This window comes from Microtus ochrogaster, chromosome 2 (genome assembly GCF_000317375.1).
Source record: "Microtus ochrogaster isolate Prairie Vole_2 chromosome 2, MicOch1.0, whole genome shotgun sequence".
Classification (NCBI taxonomy): domain Eukaryota; kingdom Metazoa; phylum Chordata; class Mammalia; order Rodentia; family Cricetidae; genus Microtus; species Microtus ochrogaster.
Genome location: NC_022010.1, coordinates 62,712,677 through 62,734,372, shown reverse-complemented (window position 1 = coordinate 62,734,372; position 21,696 = coordinate 62,712,677). Strand labels below are relative to the sequence as shown.

The following is a 21,696-nucleotide window of genomic DNA, read 5'->3' as shown; positions in this document are numbered from 1 at the left end:
TTTTTCTCTGCTCCCCTCCCTGCCTCTCCCATTAGCTTCAGGGAAATCTTCAGTGTGTAGTGTTCTCTAACTGTGTAATTTCCATAAGCTGTATATCATGCTGGTTTGGAGTTTCATAATGACAACAGTTTTTGAGCACCTTTGGGTTTGCTAAACCATCCCTTTCATGTATTGCTATAAGAAACCCTAAAAATGGTCATTGGTTCAACAAGACAGAGTGGGGAAGAAACATGTGATATTTGTCTTTTGGGCTCTGAGTCACCTCATTTGGGATGACTTTTTCTAGCTATATCTATTCAATTGCAAATTTCAGTTTTTTCATTAGTTATTGTTCCCTAGTGAACTACAAGGCTGTGGGTCTACTCTAACATTAATCCCACTCCCTCCCCCACCTATATCCCACTCCACCCCACTCCCAATTCACATCTTAGAGAGGGTAAGGCTTCCCATGGGAAGTCAACCAAATTTGGTACATCAGTTTGAAGTAGGACCAAGGCTCTCCCTACTATATCTAGGCTGAAGAAGAACCCCAAAGAGATGGGGTCCAAAAAGCCAATTCAAGCACTGGGTATTAATCCTGGTCCCACTGCCAGTGTCCCCACAGACTGCCCCAGCTCTACTCTCTCCCACATTCAGAGGGCCTAGTTTGGTCTTCTACAGGTTCCTCTGTTGTCAGTCTGCTGTCAGTGACCTCCCACTAGCTCAGGTCAGCAGTTCCTGTGGGTCTCCACATCATCGTGCAAATTTCATTTTTCTTAGCTGTCAAATAATATTTCACTGTATAAATGTACCACATTTTCATTATCCATTCATCCGCTAATGGACAGCTAGGCTATTTAATCATTCACTTTTGTGACTAGACCAACAATGAACATGAATGAACAAGTATTCCTGTAGTAAATTCTGAGGATTAGCAAATGTTTGGCGTGATCAATAATAAAAGTATCTTTAATTTTGATCAGATTTACTCCAGGCTTCTTTTGTAAAGGATATGTATTATATCCTTTATGCTTTTTTGTTTATGTCAACAAAAAGTCACCAAATCTAAGTATATATTACTGTGTTCTTTTATTTTAGGTATTTCCTCCATCCTATGTTGGTTTTAGTGCTATATATACATATATATATATATATATATATATATATATATTCATTCAGAAATTGTTTAATGTTACAAAGATTCAAGGGAAAATAGCAAACTTCCACAATGATATTTTTCAGAAATTAAAGTTTGTCCATTAATTTCATGGAACACATATTTTTTCAGAAAATATTTTAAAACTATATAAGTGGTATTCTTGTCTATTCTAAACATAGAGAGGAGACACTAAGACTGAATGAAATTCATATAAAAGATAGATAGATAGATAGATAGATAGATAGATAGATAGATAGATAGATAGATAGACAGACAGATAGATGATAGATAGATGCATGGATAAATAGATACATACATAGATTAATAAATAGATGGATAGACTGATAGATAATAAATTTTTTAGGACTTTTAAGAGAAAACTAATTTGAAAATCACTAAGATTTTACATAGAGTGGCAGAGTCCAAAGATTTACTTCTTCTCTGTGTAGTTTGTTAGGTTTCCAGTGAATCACTTCCTGGGGGACATTTTAGTTCTTTCCAGATGAGATTTATAACCAAAACATGATATAACCTGCATTCCTTCCTGAGATTCTTAATAGTTCATGTCTATTGCTTGGCATTCTTCGAAGGTGTAAGAAAAGTGAACTTTTATTTAACCTAAATGACACCATTGCCTTTAAAAGCTGTTAAAAATAGCAATGCCAAAGAGGCAATATTATAATATCCAGTTAGGGGAATTTGAAGTATCATTATCTCCCTGAGCAGTAACCATTAGCTAATGTTCAAAGACATTGTGTCTTTTAAATAGAAAGCTGAAGCAAATCTATTATCAGCTCAGTGGGATGGGTAATATGTGGGAAACATCCTCACAGAAAAACCGTGGAAGACCTTCAGTCAGACAGGACCGTCCCAGCAGAAAGGCATGGGTGCTGTTGAATGTCAACACCAGCCCCATTGCCTGGAAATTAGGATTCCCTCCCCAAGACCAAAAGAAATTAGATGAGACTCTCTAAACACAATATATACCAAAAGCTAAAGAAATTATATGCATTGTACATCTAAAGTTTTAAGAACTATTTGGGGATAAATATGTAAACCTTTTCAAATACCTTTTGAAGGATATAAATGAATTGCACATAATAGAAAATGAATTAATGACATTGAATTATTCTTCAATAAATACAAGCCTTGACCTTTTATTTTGAACCCTGGATCTATCATGCTCTGGCTTGGTGAAGTTAGTTGAGTCTTTGGGTTTATATGGTAGATGCTGTGCTGCTAGTCAAATGAAGTAACATGATACATGCTCTTTATATGAGCTTCTTTGCTCATCTCGCTGGACTTTTGTGAAGCCCAGCTCCTCCCTGAATTGTACAATGCATGAGAATATTAAAATTTAGAAACCCTGATAGATTATGTAATACTTGTGAGGTTATTTATTAACTCACTTTAAGATTACTTAGTATGTTGTTTCTTGGACAATTTGATGCATGCACTAGGATGTTGATACATACACACATCTTTATATTATTCATATACAGAGATATGAATTTTATAAATAGGTAAACCAATGGACAGATCCATCACCTCACTGCTGTTTTGATTGGTGGGGGAAATATCTGTATAATTATGTCTACAACATAGAGATTTGGAGATATGCTATTAAGTATAGTCATCACTATGCTTTCTATTTTCTATAGATATGAAGTGATATTCTCTCTTGCAGTTCTGGTTATCATCACTCTGCGTAGGGACACTCAGCACTTTTCATGCACCTGTGGGCCATTTATTAAGTCTTCTTAGGTACATGTGTCTGTTTACAGCCCCCCCCACCTTAGAACTACCTGTTTCTTTACTATTATGTACAACGAATGTGTTCCATTCTTAATTTTGAATATAGGAGTGTTTTGTTTTCTTAGGGTTTTTCTTTTTGAATTTTGGATATTAATCTTGTGCCACATACAGCATTTGAAATATCTTTTTCCTAAATATTTGAGTTATTTCATGTTACAAAGATTGTCTCCCTACTTAGTGATTTTGAGTAGAAACTTTATAGTTTAATGTAGTTCTGTCTGTCTGGGTATTTTTGTTGTTGTTCTTTTTTTAAAACCTAGAATTTGGTGTCAAATCCAAAAACAGTTTACCACAAACACTGTCCAGAGGGTTCTCTTTAGCTGTGTTATGGCTTTGGTTGTGACATTTAATTCTTTTCTTCATTTTGAACAACTTTTGCCAATGTACTATTTAACTTTAAAGTCCACTAACCCTCTATGGACTCTTTTTATTTTAACCGTTACTTTGTCCATAGTGAAATCGTAATTTTCTAGACTCCATTAACCTACCTACAAATTTCAGCGAGTAGCATTTCAGTCACCGTCCTTTTTTCCTCGGTGTGTCAGTTGAGCTGCTCTTGGTAACAGGTGTCAAATGTACTTTGCCACAGTGACAACATATTGATAACATCTATGTGAGAAACAATGAGGAGGGAGCTCATAGCCTTAGAGAAATCTTCAAAATATAGTGTAAATATAACCCTTGGTGGAAAGGCAGGGTCAGAAGGCTGAGGGAAGGTCCTCTAAAGCACCTTGTTTCCTACAGTGTTACTGGGGATTGGAGAGTGAGCTAGGTGGTCACTAATGTAAGAGAAACTCCCATCTGATGAACTTGCCATTTTAGTATTCTTGTTCCACTCAGCCTTCTGCTGGGAGAAGCTCATTGAAAATGGGGCATCAGCATACATGATTTGTACAGAGCCATAGCAATTTGGTGAGTTAACATTTCCTAAAGCTAGAAGTCGGTCATGCAAATTTTATATCAACTATACCCTAAACAACAGAAAAGACCTTTTCTTTTTGTCATGGCTTCAACTTGGGTATATGACACCAAAACTGATAACAAAAGAATGCATGCCACAACCATACAGAAAAATACCTAGCTGCAGGCACATCCTGGGAAGCAGAGAGGAGTTCAGGGGTAGGGTTTGATAGCCCTGTCCACGTGCTCAGACTGCAGTGCAGTCACAGACTGCAGGCCCTGCTTCCTTTCCTCACGTCTTCCTTTCTCTACTTATGCCATTGTTTTGGTGCCTTATCTGTAATAACTAAAGTATAAAGATTCTTAAAGGGAAAGGATATTAAGTAAATTTGAAGTCATAGGCTAGATATATGTCATTTATGAATAAGAACTGGATGCAGGGATCAGAAGATGAAGTTGTCAAAGAGTTAAAACATTGGGAAATGAAGAAAAGTTTTAAAGCTGGAGGCAAACTTTAGGGGCAGATTTCACCCATCTTACAGCACTTCTCTATTCTGACACCCTTACAAATGATAAAATTACCTTTCAATAGAGCTTCGTATATTCCCTACTCTTTTCATCACCTTCCTAAATTATCTTGTTCTCTTTCCCACTTTTCCTCCCACTCGTCAATTAAGAATAATGAATGTCAGAGAAAATGGAATATATGAAAAGTTATTGTTAAAATATTAATAGATGGCAGCATTGTATCTCTAAGTTCACCCATCCTAGTGTTGCCCCAGTAAGCTCTGTTGTACAAAAGCTACAATGGACAGGCTCTCCTTTCTGATGTAGTACTTGAGGCTACACAAGATTTCTTAGGACAGGAAAATGATTTCAACTTCATATAAATTCTCATAATGCATGATGCTCGCTGATTTCTTAAATTTCTTTTCAAATGTTATCTTTCCTGTATTTTTATTCTTTTCAAAAACATACCTTGGACACACTTTCCCATTTTTTCTTTCACATTCAAAACTGAAAATAATTCGAGTTTCGTTTTTAAGGAACAGGGAAAATGTCATAGAAATATAATTTTCTTCCTAAGGCTTTAACTTATATTGAAAATGCCCTGAGACATGTCTATTAAAAGCATGCAATTTTCACAAATCTAAGTTTTGGGAACCAGCCAGCAAGCTTCACCAACTATGTGGGTCTCCTTATTAAATAGTTTTTAACCTTTATGATTTGTCATGTTTGATTGTACAGCTCGATAGCCCAGGGAGATATAGGAAATGTGAATTAGGATTCATGAGGAAGAAACAAGAAAGAGCAATTTCCATCGATGCAAACATTTCCTAAACCTACTCAGATACTTAATGTGAAATATGCAAAATCTAGTATCCCAAACAGGATCGTTGAACCGACCCTGAAGCAGATACCAACTAAGCTCATTTGGAACCCTGTCAATTCACTTATCAGCCTTGGTACTTCATTACTTTAATGGTAAAATAAAATTTGTTATGTCTGTTATTCCAGTGGGGTTGTACATTTCGTCCAATGCTAATGAAATGCAATTAAACAAGCTCTTATTAGAGGATACTGTCTGTGAAAACAGTGGTGATCTTACTGCTTAAAAATCTTTGGAATATATTTTTCTAAGACACTTTGAGGACTATTAAGGTTATTAGAAGTTTGTTGTTTGGGACTTTGACATAGCTATAAAAGAGACCTTTGATTTTTCTCCTATCAAGATGTCCTTTGTTGTCATGGTATTACGTTATTTCCAGAAAACAAACTTAATCGTGTCGCAATAGCTGTGAACTCTCTCTGAAGACAGACTCTTCCAAATTCCAGAAGTTTCCATTACTTCAGATGATGCACTTAAAGTCTTTTCTGAAGCCTTGGAACCACATTCTTGTTGATGGTGTTTGTGTGAATACAGTACTATGCTATTCTTCTTCTTCTTGCTAAAGTAATTCAACTGTATCAACAGTTTCAACACAACTTGCATGACGAATTGTACGGGAAAAGTATGATTTCTGTCCACTAACACAGCAGTGATACTCTTAAATAGTTAAACCTGGAATTTCATGCTGAGAAAATATGCACAATAATGGAGCCTAAATGTCTGTGTTATCTAAACCCAGAGAGTACTTAAATATTGGTTTCTTTTACTTCTTCTTTATATAAACTAGCTCAAATAAACTCCCCAGGATTCAAACAGGAGCAATATAAGAAAGTAAATTGAGGGAATGGGCTAATATAGAAAGTAACATTTTACTAATTATTTTCATTAAATTGGCAAAGTCTCTGAGTAGAGAGTTCTTCTTATATAGTATCTCAAAGATGTAGCATCAAGTCTAGAAAAAATAACCTTTAAGTGGTTCATTATAATTTCCTATTCACATAAATAATTTTGATTTTTATCATGAATAACATACAAAATAAAAGAAAATATACTTAAGCATTTATCTATCATGAGAATCTACTTTAAAATAAAAATTAAAGTGGATAATCTTTTTATATACATAATTTATATTTTTGGTTCCCTGTGTAGCTCTTACCTGCAAAGGAACACAGCATGAAATATTAAGTGTTTTTCGTTAATCTTGTCAATGATTGAAGAACCTGTGCTTTCGTACACTGGCATGGATATAGCTTAATTAAAATTACATAGCTTATAATCTTAATTATATAGCTTAATTAATTATAGTTTAATCAAAACTCATCCCTTAGGAATGAGTGGTGACTTGTAACACAGGGATCTCATTGTGGCACAAGCATCTGGGAATTTCGTTCACCTTCCCATAACAAATTATGTGTGGAGTTACTGGGAGAGAAAAAAAAATCAAAATATTAGAGCCATTAGTAATATTCCAAAAGTAAGTCCACATGTTTTAGTTTTTTGTGTGTGTCCATTATAGTCCATTAAATAATTTCTAGGCTAAATTATTTTATTTGATTTGAACATTTTGTAACAGTCCTTTAAAATCACCACAGTGTTCCTCTCCACAAACTCTGAAGCTAGGTTCTCCTTCCAGAGAAATAATATGTGGCATTCTGGAAGGTTCAATGCAGAGAAAAGATGTGGGCTAGTTACTTCAGCTTGTACAGTATTTGAGGAAGGAGTTGAATAAGGGTCTTGTGGAGCCCAGGCTAGCCTAAAACTTGTCATCAGATAGCACCCAGGTTAGAGAAAGAGCTAAAATGGAAATTTCTCCCACCTTACTTTCTCTCTCTCTCTCTCTCTCTCTCTCTCTCTCTCTCTCTCTCTCTCTCTCTCTATATATATATATATATATATATATATTCTTTCTTAAATGATATATATATGTGTGTGTGTGTGTGTGTCATTTAGACAAAGAACAATGTTGCACTTAGCTCTTTGATCGTATGTGTTTTTTGGAGCTTCCTTTGTCTGACTTCCAACAGCATTTGGCACTGAGTGACTTTGCATTGCTCAATGAGTTAATAAACTAATGATTGAGTAGTTTAAAATTTTAAACTGAAATATTTACATAATGAAAAAATATAGTGTATTTGTTCTCATTTCTTCCCAAGTTGTTCTTATGGAGAATTGTCTACATAGATACTGTTTTTTATATTAATATGCATTTAGGTTCTCTAAGTGTTTAGCATTTGTAGTAATGCTGCTATAGCTAATCGTACATATATGCAAACACCATTGTAGGAGAGATTCTCCGTAAGAGAAGTGCTAGATAGAAGAGCATTTTATACTTGATACTAGCAAATTCTGCTTCCCTAAATTCAGTTCAGCTTAGAGTGAATTTAGTGATCTTATTTTTCATGTAAGTTACTTTTTAGCAACCTTATTATTTATATCCTCATCATATAAAGTATACATTTAGTACTCCATTATCTAAAGTACATTTGTATACTATTTAAGAGGACTCACAGATGCCTTAAAGTTCATTCATGGATCACAGAGATAAGAAATTCTGACAAGTACAGGAAAATCTGTGTCCTGACTGAAAGTTTAGGAAGCAATTCCCAATGAAGAAAAGGAACGGTACACAAGCTACATTTTGTTTGTTTGTTTCTCTGAACATTGCTTAGTTTCCTGGAGTTATTTTTTGTAAGGTGATGGACTCATGATCTTTGGCTTGCCTGTTGTTGTGGTCCGTGTCAGCCCTTGTTTAGGCAGTCATGTTGCTGAAACTTCATGGGCACAACTTTGGAAATTCCTAGAAGACATAATCTCACAACCAACTCCCTGAACCTCTGTGTTTTACAATCTTTCCACTCCCTCTTCCACAATGCTCCCTGAACCTTAGGTGCAGACAATATTTCGTGGATGTATTCATTGAGACTGGTCTCCACGAATCTGCATTTTGATTGGTTGTGGTTTTATGTAATGCTCTCTGTTGCAAAGAGAAGTTTCCTTTCTGTTAGGGGAGAACTACACTTACCCATGGGTGTAAGGACAAAAATGGAGAGAGTAGTTCGGGATTGTGCTGGTTTAGTAAGGTAGTAGTAGTAGGTTCTCTTAAAAGATACAAGGCTTCACTTCCCCAGGGAAGAGTTCACCATGGATCATCTAATATCACATGGTCAGATTTGAAAATATACATACAAGCAACATTATACAGATTGAGGTTATATTTAAAAATATGTGTGTGTGCATGCACATATATGCATGTAACAACAATTAATGGAAAATAAAGGCCATGAATTTGAAAGAGAACAAGGAGGATTATATGGGAGGGTACAGAGGGAGACAAAGCAAAGGAGAAATTAAGCAACAATAATTATAGTGTCAAAAAATGATTAAAAATTGTTGCCTTTGGGTAATTTCTTAAAAAAATTCTTACTCATAATTTTAACCAGCTTCAAGTAGAATATCAATGTAAATATTGATGCTAAAGGTAAGAAGAAGGATCTGGAGAGTTGGCTCAGTGGTTAAGAGCACTGGCTGCTCTTCCAGAGGATCCAGGTTCAATTCCCAGCACCCACATGGCAGCTCATGACTGTCTATAGCTCCAGTTCCTGGTGAATCTGATGCCTTCACACCAATGCACATAAGAATAAAGTTAATTTGTGAGCTGGTTTTCTTTGCTTTGTGTTTAAAAACCACTTATGAGTGAGTACATTTGATAATTGTTTTTCTGTACATCACTCAAAATGATATTTTCTAGTGCCATCCATTTGCCTGCAAAATTCAAGATGTCATTATTTTTTTCTGCTGTGTAGTTATCCCAGAGAACCTAGAAAACAAATGAGGACCCTAAGAGAGACATACATAAATTTAATCTACACGGAAAGTCAAAAAAACAAGATCTCCTGAGTAAATTGGGAGCATGGGGACTTTGGGAGAGGGTCGAAGGAGAAGGGAGAAGAGGAAAATGTAGAGCTCAATAAAAATAATTTAAAAAGAATGAAGTAAAATAACTTATTTTTAAAAACCAAGGAGAAAGTAGCAAACACCAGTATCTACTGCATTTTGATAGAGAAGCGTTAGGTTTATTGGAGAATCTGGAGAAAGTGCCTGTATTAATTCTTGTGAAAATCAAAGATCTGTTCTATGGAGACTAACAAAAAATTGAATTTGCCTTAAGATAAGAAACCCTGCCACCAGCACTTCTTGCTGCCCCCTCCTGCGATGCTGCTTTGGGGCAGTAACCTCCCTCTTATTGAAACCTTCTGTCGGTGTCCAGTCAGAGGAATGTCCTCCGAAGTGCTTCAGCCAATATCCCCAGGCTCATTGCTGAGATTCCTTTTTTCACATTCCTGCGGCACATACTTTTGTTGATATACACCTAATATTAGTTCAGTCACGTCCTTCAAAGAAACAGCCCCCTTATTTCATTTATATGTTTCCTTCACAAAGAAGCCCACCTAGCACACTGCCTGAGGATGTTTAAAAACCACTTGGTGCATGACTGGATCTATAAACAGACAGTCTTTAAAGGATGCAGAACATCAATCAGAATAGATGGGCCCAAGGATTGCTAAAAAATGAGGTATGATGAAGCAAAGCTTAGGATGGTAGAGGAATCTTGACGTATGCAGCATTATAGGCCAGTCTATGTCTGCAAATATGTCACATAAACCAAGGTCAAAATATTTATTGGAACTTGCACTTCTGTGTTGAAAATTACCTGTACATCAGAAGCAGACATAGACTGGCCTATAATCTAATAAAATGATAACTACTTGGAGCATTATAAAACACCAATTTTGCAAGTGAAATGAAGAATACATATCTTTTTTTTTTTATTAAGATAGAAAAAAAAATTTTCCGCCTCCTCCCAGCCTCCCACTCCTCCCACTCTCCCCCCCTCCCAACCTCCCCCCTCCTAACCTGCCCCCCTCCTCTCCCCCTCCCTCTCGAGTCTGAAGAGCAGTCAGGGTTCCCTGCCCTGTGGAAAGTCCGAAGTCCTCCCCCCTCCATCCTGGTCTAGGAAGGTGAACATCCAAACTGGCTAGGCCCCCACAAAGCCAGAACAAGAAGTAGAATCAAAACCCAGTGCCATTGTCCTTGGCTTCTCAGCAGCCCTCATTGTCCGCCATATTCAGAGAGTCCGGGTTTATCGCCTGCTTTTCGAGTCACAATCCAGCTGGCCTTGGTGAGCTCCCAATAGATCAGCCCCACTGTCTCCGTGGGTGGTTGCACCCCTCTTGGTCCTGACTTCCTTGCTCATCTTCTCCCTCCTTCTGTTCCTCATTGGGACTTTGGGAGCTCAGTCCAGTGTTCCAGTGTGGGTCCATCGCCAGATGAAGGTTCCGTCCAGATGGGATTCCTCAGCAACTCAAGAATACATATCTTAAAACACAATCTCAGTTAGTAACTAATCTTTTAATGAGACGGTCATTTTCTTCCGAGTATTATTCCTTAGTGTCCTGATCACCACTCTAAAATGAGGCAGAGGCAGGCAGATCTCTGTGAGTTCGAGGCCAGCCTGGTCTACAAAGGGAGTTCCAGGACAGGCTCCAAAGCTACAGAGAAACCCTGTCTCGAAAAACCAAAAAAAAAAAAAAAAAAAAAAAGACAGAATTGCTGTTTTTTCTTATTTAGAGGTGTAACAGTCATATATGAGAGCTAGGACATGACACTGTGAAAGGAAACACTGAGGGTAAACTTTGAGCAAGCATTCCTGATAACCAAATGCAAGTTAACCTCTAGGTACCCAAGTTAGTTGAAGGGAAGTTGACAAAAAAATAATGTAGAAGGGGGGGAGAAATTCTTCCCTCTGTTTGTCAAAATGATATTACATTTTATCAGATGCTTTCCCCCATCCATCATCTGTTACAAATTACCTGGAGTGATAGCCCCTTATACTTCTCATGCACACAAACACGTTCCTTAATTTACATATATGCGTGTGTTGTGGAATATTAGTTGAAGATGTGTTACATTTGTTAATGCTGTCGAACATTTGTTTAATGATGCAAGGTGTGTTACATTTCTTTATGTCACATTTGTTTAAGTCTGTGAAACTGTATTACTTTACCTGATTGGTCTGCTGAAGAACTGAATGGCCAATAGCTAGGCAGGAGAAAGGATAAGAGGGGCTGGCAGTCAGAGAGAATATATAGGAGGAGATATCTGAGAAGAGAAGATCCAGCAGCAAGAAAAAAAGAGAGGAGGATTCTGGGGACCCACCTCCAAGCCAAACAGCCAGATGTGGAACAAGAAGGAAAGGAAAGATACACAGAACTAGAAAAAGGTAAAAGCCCAGAGGCAAAAGGTAGATGGGATAATTTAAGATAAAATAAAATGAAAATTTGCTTAGAAATAAACCAATCTAAGGCCCGGAATTCATAAACAAGAAATGTCTATTTATTCATAAATAAGAAATGTCTATTTATTTGGGAGCTGGGTAACAGGCCTCCAAAAGAGAAAAGACTCAAAAAACAGCCAACAACACATGTGTGTATAAAGAAAGTCTTAAGTTCTAGTTTGATGTGATAAGTTACCAGAGCCATTCTGAGGTGGAGATATTCCAGTAACTGAATCATAAAATAATAGGGTTGGCCAACACTTTCAAGATATTTATTTCATTGTATATCTATATTTTCTTATATTAAATAAAGTGTGTACAAAATGTGTGTTTTACAATTAATTCATGATATTGACCCATACTAACTGGCTTGTGAAGTAAAAAAATAATCTTTGTCGTTTCTATAATTTGGAAATCAAATCTTAGAGTCTGCAAATCACAGTCATCTAATAGTTTGTTTTATTTATATTATGTATAATATGTTTCTTTATATTTATTTATGTTTATCGTTAATAGTTTAATATCTACCTTAATTCAGTCATTATTTTGCCACACATTAAGATTCTATTTTACTTTGAAAATTTCTTCATTGATAACCACAGTTTCATGGAGTCTAAGATGCCAATAGTTGCAGTGTAAGCCAATTTCTGAATGGATGAGACTTGTGGTAATTTTTCATATGAAAAGACATTTGTCACTTCTGTAGGCTTTGAATTTTCATAGTGGGGAAGAATGGTAGTGCCAGAGATGCCGCAAACACTTCACAATATGCAGCCCATTCCTCTTACAACAAAGGTGGATCCAACCTTAAACGTTGGTGTAACCAACACTGCTGAAAACTGATATAACAAAATATTTACGCTTCATCTAGAGCTTCACACATACTGTAAGGTAAACAGGAGCATCACCACAATTATATATGAAAACAGTCAAGTATGCACGAAGGTGGTCTTCAATGACAAATATCCGTGTATGCAATCCCTCCTGCAGCAATTCATTTGCTCACGGAAGTGTAAAATATCAGTGAAACTGGAATTTAGTTCTTACATCACAAGCTCTACACCCATTATAATTCCAGTTAACCCTTTTGTGGCACCCAACAGAGCTGCAGAACTCAGCTAGTGCTTCTAAGGATGATGATGCTATTAAAATATCAGAGCAATAAGTAATAATTATCCGTGCTAAATTACAGCATGCAGAAGTACACCAGTGTACTGATTACCATTCTGTCCTCTCTACTATTGTTTTTCTGCTTGGACTGTGACATCAGAGGCTGAGGTCCATCAGCGATACAAAGAAAATCATTACTCCAACCTTTAGGATTCATTTATATGGAAAAGTCATTTGCCACAGATATGCTAAAAATCATTACATTCATGATTATTTCTGTTGGAAGCCAAAAGTGTGAACCCAACTTATAATTCTGTATATTTCTTTTGGTTTCTGTTTTAAATAGTTTGCTGGAGAAATACACAGTTAAATTACGGTGCACTTTATGCTTAGCATTTAAGATTCTCTAGATCAGGACTATTTGGTCAAGATATATTTTTAAATCCTTTGTTTATTCCACTTTATTTTCGTTCCACTTGTATTGTTTTTTTTTTCTTTTGGCTGATAGCACTTCACAAAAAGTGCTTTAATTATACCCTGCTTCTCAGGCATAAAAAGTTTTATGTTATTTTATGTCATATTTTTGCTAGCAATTATAATTCACTAAAGTATCTTGAATGTTCAGCGCACATTTTTTATAGAGAGTCCTCACCCAGTTAAAATGCAGGTACAGACATGACATGGGCTGAGTATAAAAGTGCATACTTGGCTAGGGAAGTGACTCTCTTGGTTAAGTGCTTTTCTTGCAAGCATGAGGATCTGTGTTAAGAAGAAACTAGGTAGGATGGCTTATAGGAACACTTACAATCTGTAGCATCAACACCAGGAAGGTTGGGGATGTATATATCACTTGAGCTTCCTGACCAGCCAGTCTAGCCTACTTGTTGAGTTCCAGTCCACTAAGAGATCATCTCATAAAAAGACAGATGGCACCTGAAGAAAGACACTTAAGGTTGTCCTCTTTTCTCCACATAGACACACCCATTCATACACATGTACAATTGCCATATACATGTGCACATACCCTTGTACACATGACTAATCAAGCACATACACAAGTGTATTGTGTGTGCCCAGCCAAAGTCCACTACTTTAGGCTGTATTTTCAAATATGACAGTTGGCTTATGTTTTCAATAGCACCCAATAATCTGTGGAGCACAAAACTCAATAATTTAATCAATAGCTGTTACAGGAAAAAAACAGCAGAAGAATTCTAGTAAGTTGAACTCAACTTTCAGATTTGGTAGTTTAAAGATAAAAGCATTTTCTTCTACAAAAGGTGTAAACAGAATCACTCAGGACAGAATGTGCTTTAGTTCTTGGTGTCCCCTCATCTCAAAGATCAAGACTCTCTAGGAGTTAGGACTCTAATTCATCACCAAATCACAGTGGTCTTTCCAGTTACTGTATCTCTAGTGTGTTAGACACATTAGCGCTTCCATAGATGCAAGCCTTTCTTTCATCTTTCTCTCAGATGAACCTGGGAGTCATATGCACTTAACAGATGCGAGCCGATGACTGTAGCCAACTCGAAAATTGATCCTAAAGTAAGCACTATTATGACTTCCTGTGCCATCCAAAGTACTCGTTCTGCTTTGAATCTGGGGAACAGGTTCCTGTCTGTAACTGCTGGCCTTTTTCTGCTGCCCCCTTCTTGTCATAGGTCTTATTTCTTTTTTGTTCTTTCTCCCATGAGAATCCTGTCCTGGTTGATTTCAATTTGGCATTTCACTATAAGATTTGATCCATAAATTTTCAAAACAATTAAAGCAATGCTTGGTCTTGTATTTATGCCAGATGATAGTGGCCATTTTCTGGTACCATTTGTAAATCAGAGAACAGAAATAGGTCTCAGTCTCACTGGAGAAGGAAAAGAGGCTTAAGCTTTTTCTTCCCTGAAGTTCCATACATGAACTACATGAAATGGATTTGCTCTTAGGTTGTCTTCTCCTCATGACAGGAAATACCATGGGAGGACAAAGTCCATGCTCTCAACACATGCAAGTTATAACGTGGTTGCCTTCAGAATATGAGGGAGCATGAAGATCTCAAAGTTCCCGTTTATAAATTCTTTCTGATTTTCAAAGATATTAATCTGATAAGCAAAATCAAAAGGATGTCACCACATTCAAATAAGAAATCATTTTACTAAATTCCTTAAGGGTCAGGCATTGATATTAGATATGAAGTTTAAAACTGCTTGTTCCTTTCTCTGCCATAATTTGCTTTCATCATGCTAATAATACATGATATTCTTCAAATTCACACGGCCTTAAATCCTGTCATAAAACCTGGCATATGTAGAGCACATTCATATTCTATAAGGGTAGAAGAGAAAAATCATCTCTGAAAGGAGCAATGATTAACATTTTGGAAAAGGCTTTTGCTTGCTTCCTTTACCTTGGAAAGAATCTGATTGCAATCTCATTGGAATCTGATCTCTGCGAAGTGTTTGCATTGCTTGGCACAACAAAGGAAGGTGTTTTTATAACAATTGGAGCCTGACACAGATGAAGGTGAAATGACAATTCAGCATCTTATTCAAGCACCTCACTATACAACAATGAAAGAAAGCAAAAAAGCTGAAGTCCTAGACTTCCTGTGGCTTGGTTGACCTGCATCTCTGCCAGCTCACAACTTAAAATACATAGTGAAAATTTCACATTCAGGAACATGCTACAGAAAACCAGAATGACGTCATGAATTAGAACAGTTCACTCAATGGAGGCGTGCATATTGGGGTTCACACACCTAGAACTCCAGCATTAGAGCTGGTGTGCTCGCTTGTGTAATACGTGCCTAGCAAGCCCGAGACCCTGGGTTTAATACTTAGCACTGAAAAATGCATGAAATAAATCCTAAAAGTAAAACGTCATTTCTTCTTTTATGATCCTCTGATTTGTATAGTTTAGTGTCAAAGGGAATAATAACTTCAACTTTGGGAACAGAAAACAATTGGAAAGTTTTAAGGTTATTTTAACAGATACTGAGTATATAATGAACAATTTTGTGTGTGCCTTCACTACCAAATACCAAATAGACATACACCCTCATTGATTCTGTTTAGTGTTCTGTATCTGTCTTTGAGAGGGTGGTGGCAGGTGGAGAAGTGTTTAAGATAGAATTTTTTCTCTGTGTAACAGCCTTGACTGTCCTGGAACTTGCTTTATAGACCAGGCTGGCCTTGAACTCACAGAGATCTGCCTGCCTCTACCTCCAGAGTGTTAAGATTAAAGGTGTGCACCACCACACCCAGCTAGTATCCTGTATATTAACTGGTTTGTGCTATTTATTTGCTCCTTAGATTCTTACTCACACTTAAAGAGAAAGTTGCCTCCTTAACCATTTGCATTTTAGAATAGGAATTCTGTCGTCTTTTTTACTTACTAGCATGAGTGATTTCAATCCCTGTGTAAGGCTTTTGTGTATACTGGGCAATTAATGGGCGACAGTGAGCGGTGGCATCCACCAGTGTGGCTGTTCGGAAAGTCCCCAAATGGTTTTCTTTATGGTCTGCAGATTGTCTTAGCTTTACCCTTTAGCACCACCTGCTGGACTAAATAACATCTGCTTATGTGTTTCCACTGCAGATTAAAATAGCCCCTTCATGCTCTATACCTACCAGTGACGTACCTTGTGGGCACCACCCATAAACTTTTTTAACTTTAAACAACTTTTAAACATAATAAGTCAAAGTATCTGTGATGTTTCATTGATATCGTTGCCAATGAAAATACCAAAATGATTTTTTTCTTTAGAACTAGCACATGCGAGTTTGACATATTTAAAGAGTAGGATGTGATGTGTCAATATGTGTACATAATATGTTCTGATGGAATCAGGGTAATGGGTGGTTCCATTTTTTTTCTTTAACTCCTTAATGCTTGCAAGCTCCTCTCATCCAGTTCTTCATAAAACATATGGCAGGATATTGTGAACTGCATTACCTTGTTGAGCTTTTCAGCGCTGGAAATTATCCCTCTTAGATGTATGTTTTTTGTTTTTGTTTTTTTTTTGGTATTATCCTCCCACCTCTCCTTCTTCTTCCTAACCTTTCTAGGCTACCATAATTACTACTATACTTTCACATTGACCTTTTTTGGGAAGAGCATGTGGTATTTGTCTTTCTATGTCTGTAAAGCCTTAAGGATTTTTTTCAAAACACCATGACTATAAGCAGATGTAAAAAGTGTTCTACATTCTTAATCAAAATTATTCTTTTCATATTTTAATTGTTTATTATATTTCTCAAGAAAGGATGAATTGACATGTTTCTGGTTTTTTTTTTATTCAGATTAACAAACACCAGTTCCAATTAGGTTGACTTCCAATTGCAGCTACCCACTTTGTGAATAATTCCTTGTGAGGGGTTTTCAAGCTAGAATTTTATCTTGTAAATAATTATGAAAAAATAAAGTTTAGTTTCATTTTTACCTATAAAATCAGCTATTTGAATACTGTCTTCTCTCCATCCAAATAATATTGGATTTTACTCTTGCTTGGACTAGTTTTCAATTCTTGATACTTAATTTTAATTTGACAATAGGTTCAGTGAAAATTATCTCCAGCTATTTTGAGAACATTGAGCATGTTATTTTTGGTGCAGCCTCGTGTTTCTGTGAAATATATTTCTAGTAAATACGGTGAAAACATAATTGCCTTGTAAGTTCTCCCATGTTTACCTGCTACTGTTTTCGAACAACACTCAGAAGCTCTTTTCCCTTTTTCCCAAAGGCCTTGGATGGTCCACTGTCAACTCAGCTTACGGAGATACCATTGTCATGCCTTGCCGACTCGATGTACCTCAGAACCTCATGTTTGGCAAATGGAAATATGTAAGTGTGAGCCTCTTGGGACTTGCAGAACTGACTATGGTTTTTAAAATATAATTCTCTCTCTTTTTTGGAGAGTATATGAATATGTAATACTGATATAATGCTAATATTTACCTTGTATACCTATATAAAAGAATTAATGTATTAAATATATCAAAAATATTCATCTTTATATAACTCATGCTATTTTTAAATATACCTAATAACTCAAACTTTGTACATCATCTTTGTCTGAAAACTCCATATTTTAAGTGTTGGAGGCATAAGGAAAGGCAGAGTTTGGGAGTATTAACAGGGGAGTACAGAGCACAGTTTTGTGAAGAAGAGCAGTCTCCCTTCACTAGCGTCTGTGTAATGCAGCTACTGCAAAGGTAAGATTTAGCAGTACCTAGAGACTCAGATTTCCATGGGGGGACGGACAATCAGCTTTGTTTCTGTTGCTGAATCTTCTTGGTGTGTGTACATATTAGAGATAGCTTGTACATTTAACATTGTTGATTTTATCCATTGCTTACACTTAACTCCATCATATTCTGTCAGGTATAACTGTCCAAATAGGCCTGGAAAGGGAGACTAGAGATCCTGGTAGGTGGGTGTGGTAGTCTAGCTAACTTTACCAGATTAATGCGTCAGTTGAACACAGTTCAATAGAAGGTGTCTTCGTGGTACAATTTCCCAACACCTGGCCACAAGAGACTTACTGCAGTGAACAAGCTTCAAGTAGAGATGTTTCCTGGAACACAAGAGCAGGCTTCCCTAGTTCCTGAATATTTGCAGATGTTTTCACAGGGGAACATTGTTGGTCACCAGATGATTTATTAACTGTCTGTTTATTGCAGCATTTCTTAGAACAGTAGGTATGTTAAAATGCACTGTGAATTGTATGAGACCTTGGTTGGATTAATTTGATAGATTTATTTGGCCACAAGCATTTTTTACCTACAGTATTTCCATAAAAAATATGTTATACTAAACACATTTTTTCAAAAGCGCCTAAGCTTGCACTAAAGGGGAAAACTGGCATGGCCTTTCACAATATGAGCTCTAAAATCTCACCAACAGGGTCTAGCCTCTTCCCATGAACAGGTGAATTGGGTGTATTTTCTTTCTGTGAAAATAAGATATCTTCTTCACAATTTTTTTGTGAGGGATAAATAATTAACTCTTAGCACTAGTGATCAGTAGGTAGCAAACAGCTTCAACTATACCAACGCTAGGACTCAATGTCCCAGCCATACTATTCATATGTGTCATAAAAAAAAGAAAAGGAGGATACATAGCAGACTGTATCTCTGTTCTCATTATGGGGGTCATTCCAGGTAATTCTGAACTCCTTCTAGTTCTCTTTAAAAGAGGAGGAGTTATGATAAGAGAAAGAGTCTATTTGAATTCCTCTGGTTCCAAGTATCAGAGTCTACTAAACCACTGAACCAAATTTACTATCAAAGGAAGTGGAATCAACTAAGAGAAAGAGAAACATATGTGATAATAGCACATCCTAAGCATATCATAGGGACTAGAAGATTAGTTTTTGTACTTCTATGTTTGTTTTTAATCTACTTTTTAGTTGTATATTAAACAAGACTTCACCATGCCCCTTCAAAACAGCCACCGATGTCCCACAGGTGTGAGACGAGCTCCAACACTGAGAGCTTTGCCCTTTCATTTTTACCCATTTCTATGAACCTGTGAGTGATCCAACAGCCTCACTTCATGGGAAGTGTGATTTTTCTTTCTGTAAGCAAAGAATTAGGTGGTGATGATACAACACCACCAACAAAAGTCATGTAGGACAATATGACAAAAGAAATATTATTCTGAAGCATGAATTACACTTGTTTTCAACTTGTATTGTTATTTTAATTTTTAGGAAAAGCCCGATGGGTCCCCAGTGTTTATTGCATTCCGATCCTCTACAAAGAAAAGTGTGCAGTATGATGATGTACCAGAGTACAAGGGCAGATTGAACCTCTCAGAAAACTACACTTTGTCTATCAACAATGCAAAGATCAGCGATGAAAAGAGATTTGTGTGCATGCTAGTGACTGAGGACAACGTGTTTGAAGCACCTACCCTAGTCAAGGTGTTCAGTAAGTAGACTAAAATAGAACCGCTAAGTGGGGTGATGGCTGGTGTTAGAAGGTGTTCTTCAAGTAGAAGCTTGAGCTCTCTGCAATGCCTCTCCACAGGAAGCTATGTGTAAGGAAACTTATAGAGCTTTTTATTCTACCTATGCCCTCTGGCGGCAAGGAAGACAAGTCTGGCATTTCAATAGGAAAAGCCCAGTGAGGAGTTAGAGCAATAACCTTCGAACAGTGACTTTCCCTGGATTGTAAAATGTTACCGTGACAATGGGATAATGACTTCTAAGTTCCCATGATTTGTTCAATGAAAAAAATTATAATGTTTATATAGATACAGCATGCATATATAATCATGCATATCATATAAATGTATAAACATTAGGGTGAACCATATCAAATTGTCATCTGAATATATAAAAAGAATAAAACAAATTTAAGATATCCTATGATCTAGAGATCTAAGAAATCAACTTGTGTATAGACATACATTTGACATGTTTATGCATGTATGTGTCCTTTCTGGCCTTCATTGCTTGATGATTCAGTTTTTAACATGTTCGCATGGTTCATAAAAATTTCCCTCAAAGAATAAAGCTCCGTACACTGAGATTGTTCAAGGGATTACAAAAGGATTGTAACAAAAAGATAAAGTAGGGTTGGAAGAAAAGAAACTAATAAAAGGTACTCAACATAAATTACTATAGTTTCCATGACATAGTGACTTCATCTGATAATATGTAGTTAATGTTACTGTGCAAATCTCTATATAAATGAATTACTTGAGATGTATAATTAAAGTAGTTCTTCTTTTAAGATTCAAATAAAAAGTCCCACTTCAATTACATCATAATGTTGTAGAAACTACAGTAGGAAAAATCAGGCCTAAAAATTTTCAGAATATCAGTCTTTCTTAATTGGAAGAAGGTCTTAATTTCCCACTTTCCCCTCTGCTTTCTGGTGGCTTGACAACTCCCAGAAATGAATAAAATAAATAGTAAAGAAGGAAAACCCAGAGGCCTCCAACTGGAATAAGCAAGCACGGATTTTTCGTGTTTCTCTTTAATAACCTATGCAGCTAAGTAGAGCCATCCCTTAGGTATTTCTGTAAACTTCAAAGCTCCAATGGGTTCACGATGCAAATTCTAAGAGTACTAATACTGTCAAAGGAAACCTTTGTTCTCCAGAAGAGCCTTGTAAATGCACATTACAAGTTTCGGTTGATTACCTTTTAGCTTAGGAGTCTCTTTCCAGAAGCCATCCACACTTCCCTATCGTATTTTAACCAAACCAAGTCCCAACGGTTTAGGAGCTCTGCCTACTTACACAGGGTATGGGAATTTGCCATTGGCCATGTTGGCTTCTGAATTTTCTTTCTTTCCCTTACTTTATTTTGCTTTGATTAGAGAGATGGATGGAAGATATGCTAAGGGCATTTTTCCCTAAAAGCAAAATAACAACAACAGCAACAAAATTGCCATAGGCTTTGATACCGGAAATGCCAAGAAAGTGGGTAAACTAACTCCCAACACTGATCATTATGTAAATTAATTTGCCATTTTCACACCTCTATAAATTGTGTTGAAGTGATTGAATTTCAAGGTAGTACACAAACAAGTCAAGAACATTCCAAGTTATATTTAGAAGAATCATTTGTGACATTTTCCAAATGTTTCTTCCGTTAACAACCTGCCACATCAATATCTATAAGTAAAAGAACCAGTTCGTCTAATTTAATAAAGTTTGTAAGCTGCATTAGAGCACAGAAGCTTTCTGTGATGGGGAAAACGAACTCACATGCCACACACCGCCAGGACCCCTGCCCCCTGCGCTTTTGAATGTTGTTGAAAACAAAGCCTTTCCCAGTAACAGAATTTGCATTCCAGGCTGTGGGCCAGGGAGAATTTACATAGCAAGTTACACACTCTTGAAAATGGCGTTTTATCTGAGAAACCACACACACACACACACACAAAAAAAAAAAAACCCTACCAAATGCAAGAAAAGAAATGACACTCTTAAAAGATCATGCAGGAACCTCACTCTTTTCCTTGAAGTATGAATTTACTTCAGGTCACTTTTTGGGAATCCA

General features: G+C 36.6%; 1 protein-coding gene across 2 annotated transcripts in view; it reads left to right on the top strand.

Moving 5' to 3' along the window:
* Nucleotides 1-21,696, top strand: part of Alcam (activated leukocyte cell adhesion molecule) — a 178,867-nt gene that overhangs the window by 114,068 nt on the left and 43,103 nt on the right. For both annotated transcript variants that reach the window (XM_013352357.2, XM_013352360.2), the window contains exons 2-3: nucleotides 17,423-17,523; nucleotides 19,394-19,613. In XM_013352357.2, the coding sequence (XP_013207811.1) occupies nucleotides 17,423-17,523; nucleotides 19,394-19,613 (321 nt within the window). The remainder of the gene's footprint in view (nucleotides 1-17,422; nucleotides 17,524-19,393; nucleotides 19,614-21,696) is intronic.